This window comes from Filicampus tigris, chromosome 1, assembly GCF_054856515.1.
Source record: "Filicampus tigris isolate MCC_2025a chromosome 1, RoL_Ftig_1.0, whole genome shotgun sequence".
NCBI classification, from domain to species: domain Eukaryota; kingdom Metazoa; phylum Chordata; class Actinopteri; order Syngnathiformes; family Syngnathidae; genus Filicampus; species Filicampus tigris.
The window spans coordinates 31677834-31702297 of record NC_141217.1 but is presented as its reverse complement, the minus strand read 5'-3'; the positions used below and the strand labels follow the sequence as shown (position 1 = coordinate 31702297).

The 24464-nt window shown below is 41.9% G+C and overlaps 3 protein-coding genes across 8 annotated transcripts in view; 2 read left to right on the top strand and 1 right to left on the bottom strand.

The window, feature by feature from the left end:
* The window catches only part of LOC147153589 (uncharacterized), a 69436-nt gene extending 64351 nt beyond the window's left edge, over positions 1-5085 (top strand). For 2 of the 4 annotated variants that reach the window (XR_015087067.1, XM_086032602.1), the window contains 2 exons: positions 3343-3404; positions 4632-5085. Coding sequence is in view for 2 of the 4 variants with exons in the window: in XM_086032602.1 (XP_085888728.1) it covers positions 3343-3404; positions 4632-4634 (65 nt within the window). In the remaining 2 variants the exon portion in view is untranslated. The remainder of the gene's footprint in view (positions 1-3342; positions 3405-4631) is intronic. The other 2 variants (XM_086032622.1, XM_086032588.1) reach the window with 1 other exon arrangement.
* lima1a (LIM domain and actin binding 1a) lies at positions 1145-24071 on the bottom strand. 2 transcript variants are annotated; one of them, XM_086032544.1, is made up of 11 exons: positions 23967-24071; positions 21827-21952; positions 20025-20070; positions 18454-18825; positions 8627-8693; positions 6988-7076; positions 6839-6904; positions 6702-6756; positions 4850-4899; positions 4639-4772; positions 1145-2591 (listed from the first exon to the last, which is right to left on the bottom strand). In XM_086032544.1, the coding sequence occupies exons 3-11, from the start codon at positions 20061-20063 to the stop codon at positions 1634-1636; spliced, it is 1830 nt and encodes a 609-aa protein (XP_085888670.1). In that variant the 5' UTR covers positions 20064-20070; positions 21827-21952; positions 23967-24071; the 3' UTR covers positions 1145-1633. The 2 variants fall into 2 exon arrangements, with proteins under 2 accessions (XP_085888670.1, XP_085888675.1); XM_086032549.1 differs by lacking the exons at positions 20025-20070; positions 21827-21952; positions 23967-24071 and adding an exon at positions 19551-19697.
* mical1 (microtubule associated monooxygenase, calponin and LIM domain containing 1) overlaps positions 6979-24464 on the top strand; it is a 48131-nt gene continuing 30645 nt past the window's right edge. For both annotated transcript variants that reach the window (XM_086032533.1, XM_086032515.1), the window contains exons 1-4: positions 6979-7106; positions 18640-18860; positions 19011-19086; positions 24041-24180. The gene's annotated coding sequence lies outside the window, so the exon portion shown is untranslated. The remainder of the gene's footprint in view (positions 7107-18639; positions 18861-19010; positions 19087-24040; positions 24181-24464) is intronic.

Here is a 24464-nt window from a genome sequence, read left to right as displayed (position 1 = left end):
AACTCCCCCAACCCTGAGAGCCGGCGGCGCTTCCGGGGACCTCCACCCCATCATGGGTATGCCGAGCAGCTGCGAGGTCAGTGGACCTGCATGCCATCGGCGGATGAGACCCATGCCCGCACTGTGCTCGTCACTCCAAAGTCATCTTATCTAAGACTTAGGCTGGCTTGTAAATGTCGTTATCACCGTCACAGCGCCTCATCAGGCAACCTTGACTCCGACACCGGCTTGTAAATCGTGTTCTGTCAGTTGTCACCGCAAAGGTCAGACACCCTCGCTCTGCTTTCTTTCATTTGACTCTTTGCCCAATCAAAACAAATGTGTTCTCTGAGGCGCTCAAACCACCCTGCTTTAACAACCTTGGGCCATGTGCTTGGTAGAGGGCGCCTCCCAGTGATGGAACGCAGGCTTGTTTGTGGTCCTCTCGCCGGAGCTTGCTGGATGTTGGAACATGTTGCACACATTGGCATGCTCTTTACGTGATTGTGACCAAAGTGAAATACTGTTCCAAGCATCAGTCAGTTCCACAGAAGTGGTTTTAAGTCTGAGCCAAATTTGTCAGGCAGCTAACCTTTTCAAGCAAGTCTTTGCTATAAGAATTCGGTGCATTCTTGATGGAGAATCTTCCTGGAAAAGTGGATTTCGATTGGGCTTGTCCCAAATGTTATTCATAAATCGGAGTCTTGCTAATATGTTATGCAGCACATTTTTTCCTGCAGGTTGAACTAAATGTGGTTCAGTTGTGTTGTGCCGTTTACTCACCGGTGAACCCTGTCAATAGGTCCTTGCCTCGATGTACGCTAAAATGGATGGGTAGCCGACTCATTGGGAGCATGTGCAATTATTTCTTGTAATACTTGTATTGCTCTTCCAGAAATGTTTCATTTGATATGATTTTCTGAATGGGAGTGGAATCTTATACAAGCGGTTTTAAAATTGTGCTAAATAAAGACAAACATGATTTCTTGTAAATGTGTAGTGGCTCATTGGATGTTAGCATGGATGATTGCCCTAATTTACGTTTGTGCTTGGGGGAAAATCACTTTTGATGTGTGGAAAAGCGAGTTTGGCGTAATGTCTAAATAGCGCCACCTTAAAAGTACTTGTCACCATTTATCAACTTTCACAGAGGAATAACAACTCATATTTTGTACACAATTTATTTAAATAGCAAGTCATGGCTTTAGAAACAGTACTTCAGAACCAGATTATCCAGTCTTGGTTAAAATCTTCCAAGATGAACATACCAAATAGGAAGTGTTTTTTTTTATAAATCAAGTTTAGACAAAGTGAAGGGTTTGGTTTATTTTGGTTTATATATGTTTTCGCTCTCATAATTTTGAATGAAGAAATTGTGAACTGCAGTGGCAAAACATATTCAAATTCAAAATAGAAGACGGAGGGTCAAATATATTTGAGTCTTTGGGACTTTATGTCTAATAATATTTAACTGGGACAAAGTTTAAATACATTTCACTTAAAAAAGGTCAGAGGAAAAAAGGTCAGAGGAAAAAAACATTGGAATGGCTTTGAATGTAGAAAAGAGGCACAGTTCAAGAATTTGGTCGTGTTCAACCTGAACCTTGCGGCAACTTGGCAAGTGGACGAGGAAGTAACTGGACATCGGCCCGACTCAGAAATCATCATCCTCTTCGTCGTAGTAGCGATTCCGCTTGATCATTTCCTCCACGGTCAGCATCTCCAGCTCCGGCTTATCGTCGGCTTCCTCGCCCTCCCAGAAGCCCACATCCTGCGGCGAGCGACTGGCCGCCACCTCTTCCTCCTGAGCAGACTTCTCGGGTTTCACCTTTTCTTCTTTGTCCTCCATTTGCTTCTTGGGGTGAGCCGGACCCACTGCACTGACCGCATGGGTGAGCTGACGCTTTGGCCCATCTTTTCCCTTCACCGCAGCTTGGCCCCCCTTCTCCAGCACGTCTTCACCCTCCTCTCCAAAGCTCCTGTTGACATTGCTGTCCTCTGTGGGCGTGTGGTAGTCCGGCGACGGCACACCGGGCTGCGGCTCCCTGCTTGCGACGGCAGCTTGGCCCGCCAGCATGAAGGGCATGCAACGCTCCTTCAAGGAGGAGCTCCTTCTCAGGCTGGAAGCTCCACGGGCTTGTTCGGGCGGCGAGTAGGAGCAGTCGTTGTCCTCCGGGGGCCACTTGGCTCGGATGGACTTGCCGGTTGAGTCGGCGGTCATCCCGGCTCCGCAGTGGCTGTCGTCGCTCTCCGGTTGCGGCGGCCAGGATATTTTCAGCCTGCGTGTCTCCGCCGGCTTGTCACTCTTCCCCGGGCTTCCTTGTCCCAGGGCCTCCATGGTGGCAGTCAGGACGTTGACCTTGGCGATCGGGGAGTCCTCCACGCTGGGGCTCGTCAGCTCAGAGCCGAGGGAAGAGGGGCTCTTGGCGAGCAGCGGTAAAGTCGTCGGTGTCAGCAGTGTGGTCGTCTCCCCCGCCTCGCCTTTGCTCTCCCACAACTCCTTGTGGGGCCGGTGGCCGAAGCCCTCGTCGTAATTACCCTTGGCCTTGAAGAGCTGGCAGAAGTGCGGCTTGCAATACACGTTGTTGTGCAGGGAGGCATAGTTGACCAAACTGAGAGAGGGCAAAAGAGCACAACGTGATGCTTTTAACCCAAAAAGAGTATTACAGCCTCACTGGAAAGAAATACAATAAACCTGCTTGAATGGGCTCAAGCGAAGCAGCGAAAAACGTGCGATGAATTGCGCCCCCCACAAAAAAAAGATATATAAATAAAATAAAATACAAATGGCCCATGTTGATAATGTGGTGCATGGGCGCCCTCTATTGGTACATGACTGAATTACTCAAATATCCAAACTGTAAATGTTAAGAGTGGCTTAAATTAAAGGTAAATCAAGTCAAAGATTTTCTTTGCAATAATATGTTCTATTTGGGGGCTGCACGGTGGTCGACTGGTTAGCACGTCCGCATCACAGTTCAGAGGTCGTGGGGTTCGATCCCGGCTCCGGCCTCCCTGTGTGGAGTTTGCATGTTCTCCCCGTCCCTGCGTGGGTTTTCTCCGGGTACTCCGGTTTCCTCCCACGATGCCAAAAACATGCATGGTAAGTTGATTGGACTCTCTAAATTGCCCCGAGGTGTGATTGTGAGTGCGGATTTTTGTCTTTGTGTTCCCTGCGATTGGCTGGCAACCGGTTCAGGGTGTCCCCCGCCTACTGCCTGAAGACAGCTCCGATAGGCTCCAGCATGCCCCACGACCCTTGTGAGGAGAAGCGGTATCGATGATGGATGGATGGATGTTCTATTTGCCCCCACTACTCTAACCGTAGCATTCTGATTGATATTGTATTTTTATCCATCACAGGGGGCAGCCATTTTGCCACTTGCTGTCGACTAAAAATGACATCACTGTTGCTCAGGGCTCAGGTAACGACCAATCTCGGCTCACGTGTTTTCTGGGTTTGGTCATGTGACGTTCACAAGCAAGTTTAAAGTTGTGGTTATCGTGGTAATTTAAGTCTTTTCTTTTTTTTTTTTTTTTTAGTTGGTACTTGGTGTAAAAAGTTCAAGAACTGGTTCAAACCATAAACATCCTGCAAACTGCAATATCAAAACACTGCAATGTCATTTCAAACTCCTCTTACATTACACTTAAAGATAAATGACTGATAGATGATTTGTTTTCCACAACATGCACCGGAGCAAAAATGTACACTTACAGCCAAGACTCTCAAGCTTACAGCCCAGGTTAAAGTTAGCTCCTCCCAAACATACACTGATTTAAGTCTCTTAATCGAGATGTAAAACTAATGGTACTTCCTTGGTAAAAATTGCTACTTTCCTTTGGCACCATCTGGTGACATCCTACGACCATTACAACGGGATCACAAAAACCCTTAAATGGGTGCATTTTCAGCGATAGCTGAGAGGAGGTTCCACAGAAAAAAACAAACGGATGAAAATAAAAAACAACACGAGAAGACAGATGTTTCGCAGTTTTTCTTTCTCCTCAGTTGGCCTTTGTACTTCTTCGTACTGTTGAGAAAAACTACATAAAGTGTGGACGAGATGAGACTAATACGAAGTATATCAAGTACTGAGTGGAGGGAAGGGGGTCCAGCTGTCCAATAAAAGGCGATTCGTTACTTTATCTCAATACATGGGGTACGATACGATTCAAGAACAATACATTCTCAAGTGGAACGCTTGAATTCAGTTCGATTTAGTGGGATTACAATTCGATTTGATGTGGTACGGCTGTAGCTTTTGTCATGTTTATTCACATTTAACATGAAGAAGCTCTCCAAAACCTTATCTGTTCAACTTAATTCAATTTTTAAAAAGACAACAAATCATAGGCAACATCAGCCTGATTTATACCTGGTGTGCATCTCATGAAAGATGATATATCCCGATATATAGGGCCCAATACGATTCAAGGATGATGCATTTTAAAATGTAACATTTCCATGCGGATTGGTTAAACCAAAACCAATTTTCCAATTCAAATTTGTTTTCGTTACACCACTAAACAGGTAGCATACATCATCTCAAAATGAGATCCAATCGAGATGTGCAAGTAGAGCTTTAGTTATTGTCAGTGATGTGTATAATTGTATTTTTTTTTTTTAATATTGTGGTTGGTATTCACAGTGATCACCTGAGTTTGGTGTTGCAGTGGCAGCAGCGGAAGCAAGCGCTGTGGAAGATTTGCTGATTGGCCACAAGCCTCTCCAGAGGATACACCGTCTTCTGACAGGATACGCACACATCCCGAACGGGCAGACGGAAATTCTGCTCAGGATATCAAATTATATAGACGTGAGTGTGAGTGGAGTGTGTAGATGTGTATTTAGGTGTGTAAGACTCACCCTTGGAGTCTTGGCAGGAGAACAGGAAGCGGCATGGCCAGCACCAGGACCTGTGACAGCAAATCAACATTTAGGCAATTTGAACACTGGTTGGTGCTATTGGGCAGCTGTTCTATAGACCTTTTCAGAATTAATTTGAGTAAGAATCAGAACACTCATACAAGCCAAACATAGAATTCTGTGAAATTGCTTAGTGTAGGTTTCTCTCTAAGATTCCCACTATTAGTTCATGATTCATATAAATTCACACCGAAGCTTCACAATGTAAACTGGCTAAAATAATAAAATGAAAATTAAATGAAAATTAGGCAATGTTTTATTTTTGTGGTCCAACAGCAGCAGCTTTAAAAAAGAACTAATGAAAAAGGCCAGAAGGGCCAGTGAACATGAATCGATAACAATTTGGCAGTGTTTTATTTTTGTGGTTCAACAAAAGTATCTGGAAAAATAATAAAAAAAGGCCTGAACAAAAATGGTACCCTTAATTAGTAGTGCTCCAATCGATCTGTCACAGATCATGATTGGCCGTTTCCTTGTAAAAGTAGGTCATCGGCATGTCTATCGATGCTTTTCAGTGCCGATGACAAAACCCGATCCCTCGCAGCTCGTACTTTACGACCTGCAACCAACTAGAGACCAGCCTGTATGCAGTATCCCTTCCCTTTCTTTAACACTGCATTCTAAAGCCCAAACCAGTGACTAAATCATATATGTGCATTTTCTCCACTGCCAATCTAAAATAATGTCTATTTTTGCATAATAAAGTGATAGAAATTTGGAATTGGGAATTTTGATTTTTTTTTTTTTAAATCTGATTCATCAATTAGTAACAATTGTTAGAAAGAAGCTCTCAAATTTAAAAAATGTACTAATCCACACGATCCGTATCGTAATCTATCGTCTGATCTCAATCATGCAAGATTGGAATCGGCAGCATAAAACCCTGATCGGAACACCCCTAACCTTAAAATTTTATTTTATCTTTTCAGAGAATCACTGCAGTCAATTTCTGTGACTCTGAATAATCAGAATTTTAAAATGTCTTCTTTTGCCTTTTGGGCAGATATTTTGGCCCACTGGCAAAGTTCTATGACCTTCTTAGATTTGAAGTGTGCCTTTTCAAGACTGAATGTTTCGCTTCTTTCACAGTTGTCTCTTAGTATTTACGGTATATCAGGACTCTTCGGAATAGTACAAAACATTGGTTATTCTTATCCACTCTTGTTTTTTTTTAATCAGCAGTGTGTCTTTATTCTATTATTGGAAGAGCCATGACCTCTAACTTCAAAAAAGCTTTCTGACATTAAGCAGCACATTTGGCTCCAGAATGCCTCGATGGCCGCACAGGTTCAAGACGCCCTGTGCCAGATAAGCAAAGCGGCCCCATAAATAACTGAGCCTGCTGTTTCTTTCACAGTATGTAGCTACAACTTTTTCTTTTCTTTGTACACACGGCACAGGCAAAATTGTTGGTAGTCTTTTGTTATTGAATGAAAAACCAACAATCATCACAGAAATAACTTGAAACTGATGCAACTCAAACTTGACAATGTTTTAGTGATGACTGTGTAAGAAAACCTGGTCGCAATTGCAGGATAAAAACTCCTACACACAGCTAATAGAACACAAGAAATTGCTTAGAACAACATTTCAGTCTATTCTGAAGAGTCCTGATATGAATGCTATCGGACATATGTAAACAAAACTGAAACATTCAGTCTAGAGAAGAGGTTCCACCATTTTGTCCAGGCCATTTTCATTAAATTAATTCAAGATAATTCTGTTTAACTTTTTTTTTTTCTTTAAGTAACACAGCGGAGCCAACAATTTTCTAAATGCAGGACTACATTACCGTTGTTCTCAGCATTGAAACTTTTTCTGTTGTTTGGCGACTCCGAATCTGAAGTCTGTAATAAGAGAAAAAGAGTTGTCTGTCATATGTTAATGATCCAAAAGTCGTCATCGTAACCCAGTTAAGGCTGAGCTCACCATGTCCAGGGAGAAGGGCGGGACATTCTCCTTCTGTTTGCCACCAAATGTTTCTTGCAGATCAGTCTGAGAGTGATAAATAACTAACATTAGTGTATTTTTATTTATTTTTTACTTAATGGATCTTTGGGCAGATGTAGAGTACTCACATTGACCGGTGTGGCATCCTGTTTGGAGATGGCTGCCTGGTAGAGGGCCATCCTGTCACGGAGAGGAGTCGACTCTGCGAGACTTCCGTCTGATGCAAACACAAGATAATGCATTAAAGGTGAGAGGAAAAGCTTCTGCTGCTTATTCCAGTTCCTTGTTTAGTGGTCAAAATGTTAACCCGCAGAATTATGGGGATTTTGTCAACCAGGTAGTTTCCCACTTTCAGAAATAGTATCAGACGTCCCTTTTATACTACCTATGAATGCCGGCATTGTCTTTTTAAAGTATTGCTTTCTGTGATGATGATACATATCTGTGTATAATGTTACACATTATTTTTGAACGGCTACTGTCACGGGATCGTAAATCAGCTTTTAAAAAAAAAAAACAGAAAAAAAGTAAATACGATGTTCCGGAGTGTGGGTGTGTTGTGCGCATGCGTGAGGAAGAGCGCGGAAGACCCTCGTCTCCCTCTGATGTGTGTTTCTTGGCTACTGGGCTCGACCTTTTTGACGACGCGCAACGGCCGCACCGTTTGGAGAAAGCTCTCCCCTGCGTCTCCCAACTACGGTTAGGCGACAAAAACAGGAACCGATAACACTGATAAACTTGACATTGGCCGTACAGATTCGCGATGTACAACATACATGTTAAGAAAAGGTGTTTCCACCTGTACAGATTATGCCAAAAGTGTACAACTTGAAAGGTATGTAGTATGTACTCACCATACAAAATTAGAAACGGGGGTCCACAGGGTTCAATTTTAGGACCACTTATTTTACGTTCATATGTAAATAACATCTGTCAATAGCAACTATGTTGTGTCTAAGTAGTTTATGAACAGCCAACAACACTGAATGAACAGCAATTTTCCCACTTCGGGGGTTGTGTCAAACGCTCCTTTTATACTGCTTGTAAAAGCAGCCATTTTCCACCTTTTCCTGTCACTGTTCTGAGTAAGGTCATGCGCATACCTGAGCCCGCAATATTCCACCTTCAGAGGTAGAATCAGAGCAAAAACTGAACTTTAACAACTTACTCACTCCTCAACTCTATTGTGATCAACAGTTTTACGTGGCGCATGACCGCTGTATGCTCTGTCGTTATGTGAACGCGCTAGAGGTGCAACAATTAATCGACTGTCAAATGAATGGACAACTATTTTTAGCGTGATTAATTGTTTGGGGACCTTGCTGAACTTAACATTGTCCAAGTCCTTGGAATTTCAATCCCTCAACAGTAAATATTCTCAGGTTTCTCAAAATAAAAACACAATTTGCAAAACATCTGATTTAAAGTAATGATCAAAATGTTTACCAATATTCTGATGGATTACAGACCAAGCCAGTAACTGAATCATCATCAATCTATGTGCATTTTCTGCACTCTCAAGTTGATATAATATCCTGTTTTTAAATATAGGGATAGACATTTAAAAAAAAATCCACCCAATTATCAAAGTAATTGTTAATTGCAGCCCTTGAAAGCATGTGCAGTTATGGCAATATCACACACTGCTGTGTTCTATATAAAAGCAGAATCGATGTTACCGCTCTGATGCAACCATGTTGTGTGTAATATAGACATAAGGGTTATATTTGGCATTCAGGTAGTTATGTTTAAGCACAGAGCACATACCCCCCAGAAGCTGCTCCATGTTGTCTGTATTAACACCGTTTCCTCTGCTTAACTGCTCTCGAGACACCTGAAAAGAAAACAACAGGAAAACAAAATAGGAGGCAATTAAACACAAGCCAGAGAGAAAAAAACTGCCTGGTAGTGTGTCCTGCATGGCACACACTATTGCGTCAACATGCACAGTTAATGTCCATCAGTGGAATCCGAATGCAAGGCCACTGTCTAGTGTGTGTGTGCGCGTTCATCTCCCCACCATTTAATCCCCTTAATGAGCTCAGAAAGCCCGACAGACAACCCGTCTGATCAGCAGAAGACAAAACAATGCACACGTCTCTGTATTTGAAAACCCACTGGACTTTGACATGTCTATTTTTATTTATTCTTTTCATTTAAACTTTAATAATCCAGTTAAGGCAATTTACAACAGATTCTAATTTGCAATGCCAACAACCTGTATGGAGACAACAGAGTCAAACAAAGCAAATACAAACTGTACAATGTGCTATAGTTTCACATTTACAGAATACATGACATCCTACCGCATGGTAAATAAAAGTTTCATAAAACATTAAAAAAAACGGTGTTTCCCGCACTAACTTTTTCAACGATATTGGAATGAATGAGGGTAGTTTTTGTATTTTGTTGTAGAGTGAACCTGTTGTATGGGGCAGAAAAGTGAAATTGATCGACCAAAAGTAGTGCCAACTATTGGAAAGAAAAAGTTGATAAAACCGCTGAAATTAATAGTGCGGGTGGTGGTATGCGTGGTGAGCAAAGAGCCAAGAAGGTGGGTTCATGCCAACTCTTGGTGTTTATGGATAACCACAGATTGAACAACATAGCCTATCCAAAGCAGAATTGTATTCACTCATCACTCATCTCACACATTACAGAGTAAGTCAGCCTGCAACAATGAAGAAGTTAAAAAAAAAGATACATTTTGTCTTTACTGGCTTGACTCATTTAGTAGCTGCATACTTGTCCCATTGCTGCTCGCGTGTTGTTGTTTCACACAAACGAACGCAGGCATGAGCAGGTAGTAGTTCACAAAGAAAAGCAGAGAACAGAAACAAGATCAGACTTTTCAGTAGTGCTGCATTTGTTCCAGGAGCTTGAAGAGGAAGCACAGGCCTTTGCCCTCACTTGATCACGGTGTCGTGGAACGCTCCACGAGCTCTGGCTTGTTTTTGCCTCACATCAACATGCTCAAGGGCAATATATTTATATATATATTGTTTAATTTTACAATAATACTGACCACCACTAGCCTAAACACTGATCCATATTGCATTTGAGGAATATGAAAAATGCTAAATCCACCTGTGTTTATTTATCTGAGGGGGCGGCCATTTTGCTACTGGCTGTCAACTGAAAATGACATGACAGTTGCTCAGGGCTCATTTAACGACCAATCATGATTCACATGTTTTTTGAGTTTGGTTATGATGTTCGCCAAAATCAAAATCATAATTAAATTTCCATTACTTGCCCAGCCCTCCTGGAATTGAGCAAAAAAAAATATCTGAAAAAAAGCAGTTCCAAACCAAAATGGCTGACAACTTGTGCGTTTCACAGCTTAGGTTTTTTTGTGGGAATATGTAATGAGCTGAACAGTTTCAAGTTGAAGCTGTTTGAAGGAAGTTGAAGAAATTATGAAATATGGAAGTACAAGCTAAATTCCATTTATTTCAATGAGGCAGTTTTTGTCATAGAAAATGTGGGATTTGTTGGAAAAGTGAGATATTTGGATGCCCTGAATAAGGTGAATATTTAGAATTTAGAAAGGTTTGATTGAATTGGTGAAGAAGTGTGGACTGTCAGAATGTAAAAAATTGGCAGATTTTTTTTTTTTTTCGGGGGGGGGGGGGTCAAATGTATAATTGAAGGAATTCAATAATTCTATTGTAGTGAGTCCAAAGTCTGGCAAAAGTATGGGACAAGCAGAGACCAAAATTGTCAGCTAAAGCAGCCCCACGTCACTCCCAAACCGCCTCCATGGTAATGAATCAATCCCCATGGGCAGATTATGTTCCACAGGCCGAGGGAGTGGGAGGGTGGTGCTTAGAGGAGGGATCAACAGATGTTGCGGGGTGTATCCCAGACACACGAGGAGGGGGTGCAAACATGTGGCCAGCCCGATGTAAACAGGCACGCGGGCTCTCAGGAGGGTGGCTCAACGGGCCAGACAAAGAATCTGCTGCTAATCTTGATGCCATTAAAGCTTCCATGCAGAATGACACACAGTCTCTCACAGTCACACACACACGACCAAATTAAGACAACACCCTGGCCTCACATTAAGACTTCCAAAAACAAAAACCAAGAAGAAAAACATTTTACTCTGCGCAGGCGACAATGTTTGACCACAAAGAGCCACTCGAACTTCCCCCCGACGAAGGCAACTTTCGAGAGGCAACTTTCATTACAACAACAACAAAGCAGAAAAACTTGGAAGAGATCATGGAGAGCAAACGGCAATCAAAAGCACACAAGTAGCTACCTCTTGTGAAGGGAAACAATGACTGAGACGGATGAAGAAGCCGGTTCAGGCAATGTGGTGGTTGGCTCTGGCGGGTCCAGGCGCAGACTGGCTCATGACACAGAAGGGATGAGGGTTTGAGCGGAGCCCCCAGGGAGGCTTCGGGAGAAGGCGGAGGCAATGGGGACAGGGAGCAGGTGCAGCGGGGGGGGGGGGGGGGGGGGGCTGTGTGTTCATGCCGGATGGATCAAAAGGGGAGGAGTGGGTCTGAAGGGGCTTAATCAAGAAAGTCTGGATGAGGCTTTCATGATGTGAAACGGGAGCAAGGAACTTGCTTCAACAATCACAGCCAAGCTACTATGGGAGCTCAGGGACTCGAGTTGGATGACTCAAGTCCGATTTCAGTCACCAGTTTTAGGACTTGTGACTTGCTTGGCTGAAACATTTGAAAGACTCGACTTGGACTCGAACTGTTTACAGGAATTGACTAGTCTTGCCCTTTACCTGCCTTTACTTTTGAACATCTGCACTGTAAGGTAGTGTGCCATTTTTTGGGGTATTTGAAAACCCACAAACAAGTAGGCTACGTCAACTACTTATGGCAGTTATGCGTTTAGATCAGGGGGTCACAAAGTCCGGTCTTCAAGGGCACCTTAACATCTCTCCCTGCTGCAACACACCTGTTTCAAATGATCTGTATCGTTATCAGGCTTCTGAAAAGCTTGCTGGGTCTCAATGGGTGCAGTGGCGCCTTGAGATACAAGTTACCAAAGTTTTTCGAGATACGAGCCGTCATTCGGACAATTCTTTGCTTTGACTTGCGAGGAAATTTTTGAGATACGAGTGCCGTACGGTGGCAGTGAAGTCAACTCACTTAACCAGCAGCACTTTGTCAAACAGTGAACAATCTTTCAAAAATAGGCTTCAAGCTGTCTAGTGCCACTCCCAGTTGAAGATTGAGATACTTTCTATCAAATGCATTAATGTTCCGCAGATCGCAACAGACATGTTTTGCTAGTCGAATTTTACTCTACTCAACCAATGAAAGGATGGAAATGTTATTGTTGGCCAGCTACTCTATTTGAAATGTGATTGGTTAAAGTAACAGCTATGTCTCCAGTATATCTTAAATTACATTGACAAGAACCACTGAGTGGGTAGACCGCGGGTGGATTAAATGGGCATGGCATCCTCAAATCTGATTGGACAAAAAAAAAAACAATGTAACATCCACATAATTGGAAGCAGTGCAGCCAAGGGAAATGCAAACCAGATTAACAGAATCAACTGTAAAAGGTCTATACTGTATTGATAACATTTCTATGGAACAAATATTAGAATTTGCGTCGTAAATGTAGGCGAGTACTTGTGGTAGTTTAGAAGGACTCCTTGGCCATTGCGTTTCACGTGTCATCCGGTGGCAAAAGGGCGGCGTTTCTTTCCAGGACTGACAATGGGCCGACAGGGTGTAGTCGTGTGGGGCAGGAAGAACGGGAGGGGGTGAGGGACTCGAAGGGGGAGGGGCGTATTTAGATAAGCATTGGAGGGAGATGGCTGGATTAAAGGGTTAACCAAAAGTGGTGGTCGAGGTGATGTTTCAGTTTCAAGCGTCTGTGTGTTTGCTTTTTGGGGGGTGCGCACACGTGATTGACGAGGTGCGCTTTGATGAGGTTGGAGATCAGCTGATGTCATGAGCACACAGCATGACATCATCGCTCTTACAAAGACGCACAGTGGGCGCCGTTGTGCAAGCCCCTTCCACACTCGCATCCAATTGACCATACGTGTCCTTTCATGCAGCTCCAGCATTTCATAATCAGACAACTATGCAATAAAGAAACTTTTACAAGGCTGCGCTTGTGTACTACATAAATCCAAGTGGTGCGCTCTAACAGTGCCAACGTGTATCTGCCAATTTAATATTACCACATGTCTATTTTCAGGCTTTAAAAGTATTTTTTTTTCCCCCATAGCAACAAATAGCATCAAACGATATTTATTCTACAAAGTGAGTTCACTGATTTCCAACTATGGACTTTCAAACCGCTCTGGAATTATGACTTCCATTTAAGTTTTATTGCCAGAAAATGAAAAAAGCGCCACAAGTACTGCAGCCATGACAACACATCAATCAAGGTCAATTCCTTTGTTGTTGTTTTATAATGAAGATGTTTGGGTTTCATATTAAAAGATAAATATGAGACAAAAAAATCTGAATTCCAGATTTTATTTAATGGTATTTTCATCGAGATGTGTTGAACAACTCAGGACAGAGCACCTTTTGTTTTAACCCGCCCACTTTTCAGGTAGACAAAATTATTGAAACGTGTTGTGACTGATGGGGTGTTTCTAGTTGCTCAGGCGTTGCCCTTTAGATTGATTGCCTAAAGAAACCCTTAGCTAGTCATCAGACGAACAATTCCTGGCTTCTTTTTTTCCAAGGAGTGCTCCCGATCGTTTGGTTATGCATTTTTTTTTCCGCAAGGAAGTGTGGGATGATCTGGTGCTCACCACTGACGTTAACTACACAGTTAACTTGCCATAACGGTGCCATTAACCAACAACAACGTGACTAACCATGTTTTGAACAACGCATATTTAAGTCGCTTAGCTAACGGTGAGTTAAGAATTCAACCGGCGATTAGGGGTTAACCAATGGTTAAAACAACCGAGAATTGATCAACTGGGCACAGGTGTGCTGAGCAACAGACATCGAACATCGGCCAGGGGTATCATCAGCAGTTGGTGACAGAAACATTTGAAAGCTGTGAAGAAACATCCAAATAGGTACTGTTGCTCTTCCCTCCATCTGTCATATGCTAGAAAGAAGACAAATTCTTGCTGTTACGCTTTCTGAAAAAGGACTTAGGCTGTTGTTGTTTTATTTTGAATATCATTAAATCTGTCCCTAGAATTTACATTTGTGGGGTTTTGCCGATATTGCTCGCGATGAAAACAAGTTTGCCATGCCTTGGTTTAAAGTTTCAGCTGTTATTACAAGGGAATATTTTGCACTCTTTTTGTTTGATCAGATCAATACCTCAAACAGAAGTCTACTACTAAAATGTTATCATTGATGATGTTATCATTTACAGTTCAGTTTGATTTCAGTCAAGTACCAGGTTAGGCACAATCCTTGGTAATTAGACCTGAGTGATTATGGAAAAAAAATAACTAATTATTTTTGATGAATATTCAAATCACGGTTAATAAATGATTATTCATTGATTCCAAAAGTTAGTATTTATTCACTAATCAAATATACAATAACCTAAAACAACAACCCGAAAATAAGATCCGTAACAAGTAAAATAATAATCTATCGAAAATAGCAACCATTTTGGAACAAAGTTTTATGTACTGAAGAGACCAAGATTAACGTCTACCAAAGGGAAGGAAAGGCCAAAATAAGGAGAAAGAAAGGATCTTTTATGATCCAAAACATAATGCATGGCTTCTTCTGGAACAGACTCGCTAGTCTTCGTTGATGGACTCGTGATCAGCAAAATGAATTCTGAAGTCTACAAAACCAATTTGTCTGGCAATTCACAGAAAAAATGCATCCAAGCTAATCGGGAGAAGCTTCATCATGCAACAAGACCCAAAACACACTGCCAACACAACAAAGGTAAACTCAGCGGGGGAAGTGGAAGGTCTTAGACTGGCCAAGTCAATCACCGGCCCTTAACCCAATAGAGCGTGTATTTCACCTCTTCCAAGACTGAAGGGAGAAACCTCAGAAACAAACAAGAACTGAAAGTAAAGGCCTGGAAAATCATTTCACTTGAAGAATACAACAGTCTCGGGTCGAGGCTTGATGCAAGTAAGGGTTATGCCACCAATTATTAAACATTATTGTCTTTAAGCTAATTCAATAATGTCCATTCCAATACTTTTTCTCTCTTTAAAATTGGGTGGCTTCAAACAAAAGGTGCTCTGTCCTGATTAACACATCTAGATGTAAATACCAAGAAATAAAAGCTGGACTTCTGAACTTTTATTTTATATATATATATATATATGGGTTTCAGTTCTTTGTATATTTTAGCTATTCACGGTCATGCCCTGTCCCTATACAGTACAAAACGTGATTTGGGGCAACTGTTGACACTTTTATGTTGGCCCATGTCCACACAAAATCACTTGACATATCACTGGAAAAAAATGGTGCTTTCTACCTCATCTATTTAATTAATACCCACAATTCAAATTGTGAACTGATGTGATTCCCCCCCCCTTCTCCTTGAACATTCTGTCAGTTGACCACATTTGAATCATGTGCTACATATGTACATCTTCAAATGAAGTAAATTCCAACCTTTATTATTTCCTAGTACTTGAGTTCAGTGCCTTTCCGTCCGCTGACATGCGTGGAAGTGGTGGGCCATGACCTTGCATGACTGGTTGCGCTTAAGTACACACATGTGCAAGACCTGTCATACCCTTAAGACTGTTTTGCACGCGTTTGTGCCAGTTTTTCATGGCAACTTTCACCTTCGCCCTCATTCCATGTGCGCCCTCTCATAAATTATTCATGATAATCCCCACTGTGCACAGGAGAAAATAAAAATATATAATCTATAGTCAAAAAAGTACACGCGCCCCACGTCTTAAAATGAATGTAATGCAACAATACCTTATAAACTAATAGAAATTGCCACCAGCACGCTTTCATTACGGTTCATTAGTTCAAGTCTGACCTAACTAGCCGTTTGCTGGTCGTCACTATACAAACGTGACTCATCATAGTCATCAAGCAAAAGTTACATACTGTTGCTTTAAAGTTTTCAAGACAACGGTAAGGAAGAAATGATAGTAGAAGTCTGCAGCATATTAGAATTTTTTTTTTTTTTTCCCTGTCATGTTTTGATCTGACATCAAGTTGAAGTATGGCTGACGACTGCCGGTCGTGTCTAAGCAGGCCGCCGCTGTGGTGAACTCAATACAAAGACATTCCTGATCCAAAGATAAAAGAAGAAAAAAAAAAAAAGGTCACGAGTGGACAGGCAAACATTCCGAAGCGTGGCGTATCTTTGCTTGGGAGGCTCGCTCCAAGCTTTCTATCAAGATGATTTCAACTTGTGCTCACTTTAAAACGGAAAACGTTTTTTTTTTTTTCCCTAGCAAATCATGCGATAATTCTCATTCCAAGACAGCGTGATCATAATGAGGTTTCGGTTTTTACTCAATGTTGATGAAACATGAGTGCATACTCACTTTCTAGAATGGAAACGGCCCGTCCTTGCGGGTGCGCTCGACTGCTCGCCAGTCGCTAATTGCGCTCATCATCTGTCAAGAACTGTGCAGCTAGCGTCACATCCTTTATGATGACACGTGATGGCTTAAAGACACACACGCCGGAGCTTGAATGCTTTCAACTGCTCTTACCCTTTGTTGACATAATAAGGAGCGACCGCATTAATGATGAGCATTCATTATGCGTGGCCATGTGACCAAGCGGGCCCTGGACTCTTTCTAATTGCCTGTTTATTCTTTTCTTATGATTGTAATTGTCAAGAAATGCCTACTTGTGCTAGCATTACAGATTACAGTATTCCCCCGCTATATCTTGGTCCTGCTTTATCGCAGATTATGCTTTTAAACATCATTTTCTTAAAATATGTTTACAATGTGTTTAAAAAGGGTGTTTATAAAAGTTTCAATGGGACTACAGTGTGTGGGAGGGGGATTTAAAGGTTTTTTTTTTATTTTTATTGTGGTCTCTTTATAAGGCAAATCCTCAACTGTCGCAGGTGGTTTAGAACGTAACTGCCACAATAACTAGGGATCACCGTAGGTCAGTCTTTCGCTAACTTTATTGAGCCAGGCCACATATTTTAAATATGAAAACTGACAGCACACCGCCAAATGAAAATATCACAAGAAATATGTACAGTAGGCCTGACCTGGTGGGTGACATTTTCCTTAGAGCATACAACTAACATGTTGGACAGTTTTAAGTGTGGACAATAATTTCAGTTTCTGTTTTGTGTAATGTGCTTCTGGTACGAGTGGCTTCTCTTGCATGCGATAATTGTTTTACTTCCTGTCTCTACTATTGTTGCTGATTCAAATGCCTCCATTGCGGGACTGATAAAGGTTGTCTTATCTTTTCTTGGCTTACTTTAGCGAATGAGAGTGTAGTTCGCTGTTGTTAGTTTAGGCTTAGGTCAGGCCGTCGGGGCTACTGTATACTAACTATTACTTTATGGTAGATGTGCAGTTGCGCAAACCAGTTCTGCTTTGCAGTAGACGCATTGCATATTATCTTCTTTTCTTCCAAAGTGTGAAATGACACCACACGTCAAACATTCTCCCTTTTTACGCACCCTTTCCTCCTTGGCTCGTACTTCTTGCGATGTAAGTCTGTAACATAAGTCTGGGTGGAAAACTGATCTCCATAAAATTCAGTAACTAAGCGAAATATCTGCAATATAAAATTAGACATGAACGATTTTTAAAAAGCTGTGAAAGAGTCCAACTGCAGAAATATTAAAAAAAATAATATATGACTGTATACTGAAATAATGTTGATCTTGTCTCAAATTACTCAGTAATTGACTTACCCGGTGTGATATGTGGGCCTCTTTATTTGATGTGTCAATGACAATAGGTGCATCTCAACTACAAGACAAACTTAATCGATGGGGGAGGAGCTAAGTTTAGCCCGGGTTGTTAGTGGAAGAGGTTATGAGGGTCTTCGTCACATATAAGGGCCATTTTTTTTTTAAATCAAATCATCTGTAATTTAACTTTAACTGATATTATTGTTGTACGATGAGTTTGAAATGAATTTAAACTGCTTTATCGATCATTGTATGCTTTATGTATGGTTTGAACTGTTAATAGAGGCAATCGCAAACAATTTTCAGGCGGGGGTGCTGTCAATTACTCCCAGTTCCTCTATTTGAGGGAGGGCTCGGTCTCTGCCCCCAAATGAATACTTTCCACCTAAAAGCTTCTCTAATCACTTCTTCACGGTCTGTTGTCTTCACGAACGACTCCAACTTTACATTTTGCGAGACACGCGTGACTGCCGGCTCAACGCGTCCACTGTCATGCTCCACTTTCAAGTACTAGCCCCCCTTTTGGAGCATGAAGTGAGAAGCCGTCAGCTGAGGGAAGGATAGCGAGGGGAGAGCGCACCATGTGACGAGGAGCGTGACGCCTCCGAGGCTCTTTGGCAACAAGCAAACGTATTGACTCAAAGCGTGACCGATCATCAGCCTGTTCTTTGGGCAGACGGAACTAAAGGCAAAGTTGTTGACTTGTTTTGAAATCAGAGCAGCTGGATCGAACCGTAACACAAAGCAATTCGGTGTTCCCAAACCTTGTGGAGACGACTCACCTGGTCCGCCTCCCCCTTCTCGAAAATCATCTTCAGGTCGTTGAGGGGAACGCTCAGTCTTTCTGAATCAGGCACCTCCGCGAGCGCTTCTTCCTGTTCCTCTGCGACTCTGCTGGCCTTGTCCTCCATAATTGTCTGCCCCTGATGGCCGTGCCCTGCCAACTCTGTGCTTCGGTCTTCCTGCAGGAGCTCGCGGGTGTCCGGTGGTTTCTGGATCCGCGACGTGGGTCTCGACTCACCACCTGTTGGTTGACTGGGCCGACTTCCTCGGACGGCAGAGCTGCTGGGCGGTTGCTGCTGATTCTGCTCCCAGTGTTTCTTTAAAATACTCAGGTTGCCACTGCGTAGGGATGACTGAGAAGATTCTGCCACCTGCGTAGAGGAATATTATTTATGAGACACATAATGTAAGTAAAGCCCGTCACTGACTGGTTCAACACACTCAACAATGAGCACAAGAATCTCTACCCTCAAACCTAAAACCTTTCGAACTGTGAACAAATGAACCCAGAAGTGTCAATGCTCTGACAAAAGTTTGAGTTTTTAATTTCTTGTAGTCATCCAAATATGTTGGGGCAAAGAGACGTTCTGTGACCTGGCTAACAGTTTCTGAAAGTGAAACTGTCAGCGAAGGTAAGTGAACTTCCCTTTCTTTGTCTGAACACAAGAAATATAAAAGTTATCATCAATGAAGACATGACAAACGCTATAGATTGACAAAACTTGGGGTACACATCTCCCCTGACATGGACTCCGGAACCACATCAAGACTCCAGATGTGATGACTCACCATTTCTTAGACACACAATGAGCGATACAAACTGCCTTTTACTTGCGTGGAGAGTTTTGACAATGAAGCCCATGAAGACAGACCGAGGGAGGCTCGAGACCTTTGAAACACAACTTAAGAGCAAGCAACTTTGTCAGAGGGGGAGGGTATGGGGAGCGAAAAAGACAGCAGAAACAGGAAACAACTCTGCAGAAAAAGACAAAGAGCAATTCAGACAAGGGTGTGCTGGATGCGGTTGGAAAGTAGGAATGAGAAAGAGGGAAAAAAAAAAAAAAAAAAGACTTTAAGCCAAAGAATAAATCAAAACCTGAGAGGGGCTGGAGAACCGGTGGTCCGCTGGTGCGATCGAGCGTCGGCCGGCCGGCGAGAAATGCCACAAGGCACTCCAGATGTGAGAGCTAGGAGAAGTGATCCGTACCTATCCCAACCCCTACGCCCCACAAGAGAAGCACACAGAAAGAGCCAGAGGGAGGGAAGGAAGGAAGGAAACCGGGAGTGAGGGAGGGACGTGAGGGGGCGGGGGAGGATGAGAAAATCAGAAACAGAGGTGGTCAGTAAGGGCAAAGAGGGAAAATAAGTCCAGGAAATGAGGAGGGGGGGGGGGGGGGGGGCGGTGTGTGGTGGGGGGGTGCTCCAAAGCCCAGTGGTGGCAAACAAAACTCTACCTCAACATGCGTTCATATCAAATAGATTTCAACAGTTGCCATCCTCTCGTATCTCTTTGAACCTTTTGTCAGACAACAGCTAAACTTGAATTCTTAAGTGGCAGATGTTCACCCACCATGTTCATCTTGTCTGCATCGCGCTCCTCTGCTGCCATCTGGTACCTGGCAAGCAAGTCGGTGGTCAGTACACGTCGTGACAGAAAGGAAACTCAATGCGTATTGCCAGTCAGCCTTTGTTTTTTGTGAAACTTGCACAGGTGGGCGTTTGATGCCACGGTTATCTATTGCAAGTGCTTCACAAATTTTTATAGCAACATGACATCCATGTGGAATTTTATTTAAAAAAATAAATAAATAAAATAACATGGAACGAGCACTTTAAACGCTTCCAATAACCTCCAGAAGCAATACATTCACAGAAAAACGATTGATGAACATACATGATGTAGTCTACTGCTCTTCTCAATGTTCCATTAGAGATGTTTAAATCGAGTTTTAAGGGCATGTGAGGCGGTTACAAACGTCATGACATGACATGTCGACCTCTCAGAATTTCGGCCCAATTTACCATTGGTGGATATTGTGAACTGAAACTTGTCAACCAATCAGAGATGAAGACGAAACCAAAGGGTTGGGGAGCTATTGCTACTCAGAAATAATCTTGTTAAAATGGAAGTCAACACAAATATTTTTTTTTTTCATGAATATGTTGTATGCAGGCCCACTAGTTGAAACAAGGCATTCTGATAAATATTGCGTTTGTGGAGTGGAGTTAAGCAGCAAAGTCCACCCGTTTTTAGCCATCTCAGGAGGTGGCCATTTTGGCACTTCCTGTCGACTGAAAAGGACATCACAGTTGCTCAGGGCTCACAGCTCACCTGTTTTCTGAAGCTGAGTCATGATTGGTTGTTACCTGAGCAACAACTGCTGAACCAAGATAGCAATAGTTTTAGCAAATGACTGCCGATTTTCACGCATTTTTTTTTTTTTTTATTAAAGCGGAAGTCAACCCAAGCATATTTTTTTCAAGAATATGTTCCCATCAGGCCCACTAGTTGAAGCACGGCATTCTGATTAATTTTGCGTTTGTGGAATTTAAGTTAAGCAGCAAAATCTGGTCGTTGTGAGCAGTTGTGATGTCATTTTCATTCGACAGAAGACAAAATGGCCGCTCCCAGACATGGATAAAAACGAGTGGATTAACACTTATTCCACAAATGCAATATTTATTAGAATGCCCTGTTTCAACAGAAAGCCCACGATTGCATAGAACATATTCTTGAGAAAAAAAAATGTTTGCGTTGACTTCCACTTTGAAGAATTTGTTGGGGGTTCAATTATAATTTTTTTCTCATGCTTTTTCACCATGGTCGATGTCGGCTGTAAAGTAAATATACATGTTGTCTAAATAGATATATTGCTGCAGCTTGATTGAATTAGTGATCGATTATCGTTTTTTTTCAAACTCTGATCGACCCCAAAAATGCTGATCGCGTAAAGCCTAGTTGTGACGTTAGTTTTGGTCGCCAGCAGAGGGTCCCTTGTCCAACATGGCGGCTCCCTGAGATCGATGAATGATTCTCTTTAATTCTTATTCCACAAACATAATATTAATCCAAATACCGTGTTTTGACTAGTGCTGGCACACACAACGTATTCTTGCAAAAAAATATTTTCGGGTTGAATTTTTCCTTAAGTTGAATTTTCAGGCATCTGAATTTTTGTGTCGGTTGCCTCTTCTAAACAAAAGTATGTGGAAGTAGGCTACAAATGTTTACAGATGGAATCTACGAGAGTTTTTAGGTCAGGGAACGTCAGTTGAGTGCAACTTGAGGAACTAGTCAGGGCTGATCAAGTGATAATGGAAGTACACAGAAATTATTTCAATGGCGCACAACGGACAGGCGGAAAGTCATACTTGGAGAAGCGTTGGGCGATGTCACTATTTTTGCCCCTGGAAGAGACGACGGACAGTTCCTTGGCGATGACCCTCAAACGCACAGGCCATCAGCGTTGTCAGCTCAAGTGGCGCTGGCTTTCAACACTTGTTTAGGGGTGGAAGGAAATGAGTTGGACGCTGATAAGCAAACATGTCTTACCAGGGTCAAGTCATATATTTCCTGACTGGTTTCTATTCATTTCAGAAGCAAAACAACTTTATTCTGCTATATGCCTTTTTGCCCCTCAGAAAGTGACTTTATTCTCATATACATTTTTTAAATTGATAAAAAAAACATTTTTATTCCCTTAATATATTTTTCTCAAAAATGTATAACTATTCATGCAATATTCTGAGTTTTCAGTCTCGAAAATTATAACTTTATTCTCTTAATATCACACCTTTTTCCTCAGAAAGTTTGATGATCAGAATAGTCATTTTCCTAACTGAGATAAAAATAATGTACAACTTTGGTATTGTAATTTTACATCTTTATTCTTTAAAACACAAACTGTTTTCGTAATGTTCAAAATGTCGTAAAAAAAAACTTAATTTTCATATCAACCACTTTTTCATAAACTAACGTTAATATAATAGAGAAATAAGTACAGCAACACAAGTGTGAATGCAAACCCAACAACTACTGTATTAGCTTTCATCTGCAATTAGTGATCAGTTCGAATTAGTTAGGATAGTTGAAGTCTATCAAGTGGAACCTCGACCTTTTTTTCTTTTTTTATTCAATGCTGGGAAAACAGTAAGGCACATTAAGTATGCACAAATGCTCGCACGCACACACACAGTAGCTGCTGTCGGCCACAGCTCACACCAAGATACTTATGTGCCACCTCCACCAGGCCCCGCCTCTTAAAGGCAAATTGATGTAATTACATACATTATTTGCTTGAAATTTGTTTGGTCAAATGCATTTACATTGCATTAGAATAGTGTGTTGCAATACGTTTTAATGTATACTGGAGGGAAAGCTATAAACAAATTATATCAGGTCTCTCTATATAGCAGATTTTCAGCTACTGTGGGTGGAGCTAGACTGGACCCCCCGCCCCCGTCAATAAATGGTGGTTGACTGTTTAATACAGAATATTTTCAGTTGATACAGCACCATACCTAAAACTCTGTCCTGCTCTGGTACGTTGCTGGTGACAACAGTTATTACAATTTTAAATAAACCTCTCGTTTAAATGAGTCAATATTTGTCTTTTCGGGTATTGATAGATAAGGAAAAGCAGGACAAGGTCAGGAGAGGGAAAATGTCGATACACATGCTCTTTGCTTTGTCCAAATAGAACAAGAATGAAATGTAGAGACATTTGTGCTTGAATGCTTACGTTATGCTACCAGATTGTCTTTTGTTTAACAGATTCCACACGCTTAATTCAATTGGGACGGAAAGGTGCAACAATCCACAACTAATGACTGTCAACTGTATCCACTCTCACCAACTATTTTGATAATCGTTTATAGACCTTGTCCAAATCCTCAGATTTCAGACTCTCCACAGTAAACATTCTCCAAATTCTGTAGTCCTGCGTGAAAGCAGAGTGATTATCTTTGTGTTCAATCCAAATAAGACATTTACAAACATTCTCTTTTATTTTGAAAAACAATCATTAACTTGTCTTTTTTTCCATTGTTATGGACCAAACTAGTAACTGAACCAACATCAATGTATATTTGGATATTTTTTGTGCTTAGAAATTAAAATAACACCATGTTTTTCAATAAAGGCATGGAAATTTAAAATAAATAAAATTGAATAATTGATTAATAACAAAATTTTGACAGATTAATTGATTATCAAAATAATGGTTAGTTGCAGCCCTCCTCGTGACTAGAGGTGGTTCTTTTCAGTGTCATGGTTCATTTTATAAGGAAAGCAGCATAAATATAAATGTTGGGGTTCATCTTGTCATTTCCAAATTGTTTATCTCTGTAACAGACTAAGGATTTGCCTTTTGTAAGAAACTGCTCTTGCCTAAAAGTGGAACAATTATGTACACGCGCACCAAACTGCGCACATGAGGTTGAGACATATCAAATAAGCCACTTCCTGTGTTTCTTCATAAGCCAAAAAAACAATAACAATGTGACGACATACCTGCAGAAATCCGCAGTGACGTCCAGCCGCACACGCTGACCGCTTGAGCGTTTCCTTTTGCTTCTCCCACTCAGCTGCTGCTACAAATGCTTTTGAGTGGAAAAGATTACGAGGGGGGCTCCGCACACTTTGAAGCCCTCTCGACCAATCACGAGGCAGCACTCACCTCCACCTGGTGGCGACGAGCCCTTTGGTGCGGGATCCTGAACTGAAGGTAAGACAGACGATCATGTGGGAAGCGCGGGGGGGGGGGCATACCGGGGGGGAAAACCAGGCTGCTTTACTGGAAATGGAGCCGTCATGGTGTGACTCCCACTTGGCCCTTTCTCACAAAAGGTCAACGGCGCCTTCCAGGATGTTACTCACTCACAAAGTTCACGTGGAGTCGCACCATCACAGGGAAGAGAGGAAATGGATTGGTGGGTGCCTTCATTTGGGCTCGGCCACCAAATGCTTGATGTTGCCTCGTCGTTATTCTTAGGTCAAACAAGACCAGAA

Excerpts from the sequence above, each read along its gene's own strand:
- lima1a (XM_086032544.1), bottom strand. The coding sequence starts at position 20,063 with ATGGCAGCAGAGGAGCGCGATGCAGACAAGATGAACATG. Across the intron at positions 7,077-8,626 it reads CATGGAGCAGCTTCTGGGGG|ACGGAAGTCTCGCAGAGTCG; the intron begins GTATGTGCTCTG and ends TGTTTGCATCAG. Across the intron at positions 4,773-4,849 it reads CTCCTGCCAAGACTCCAAGG|AATTTCCGTCTGCCCGTTCG; the intron begins GTGAGTCTTACA and ends TATCCTGAGCAG.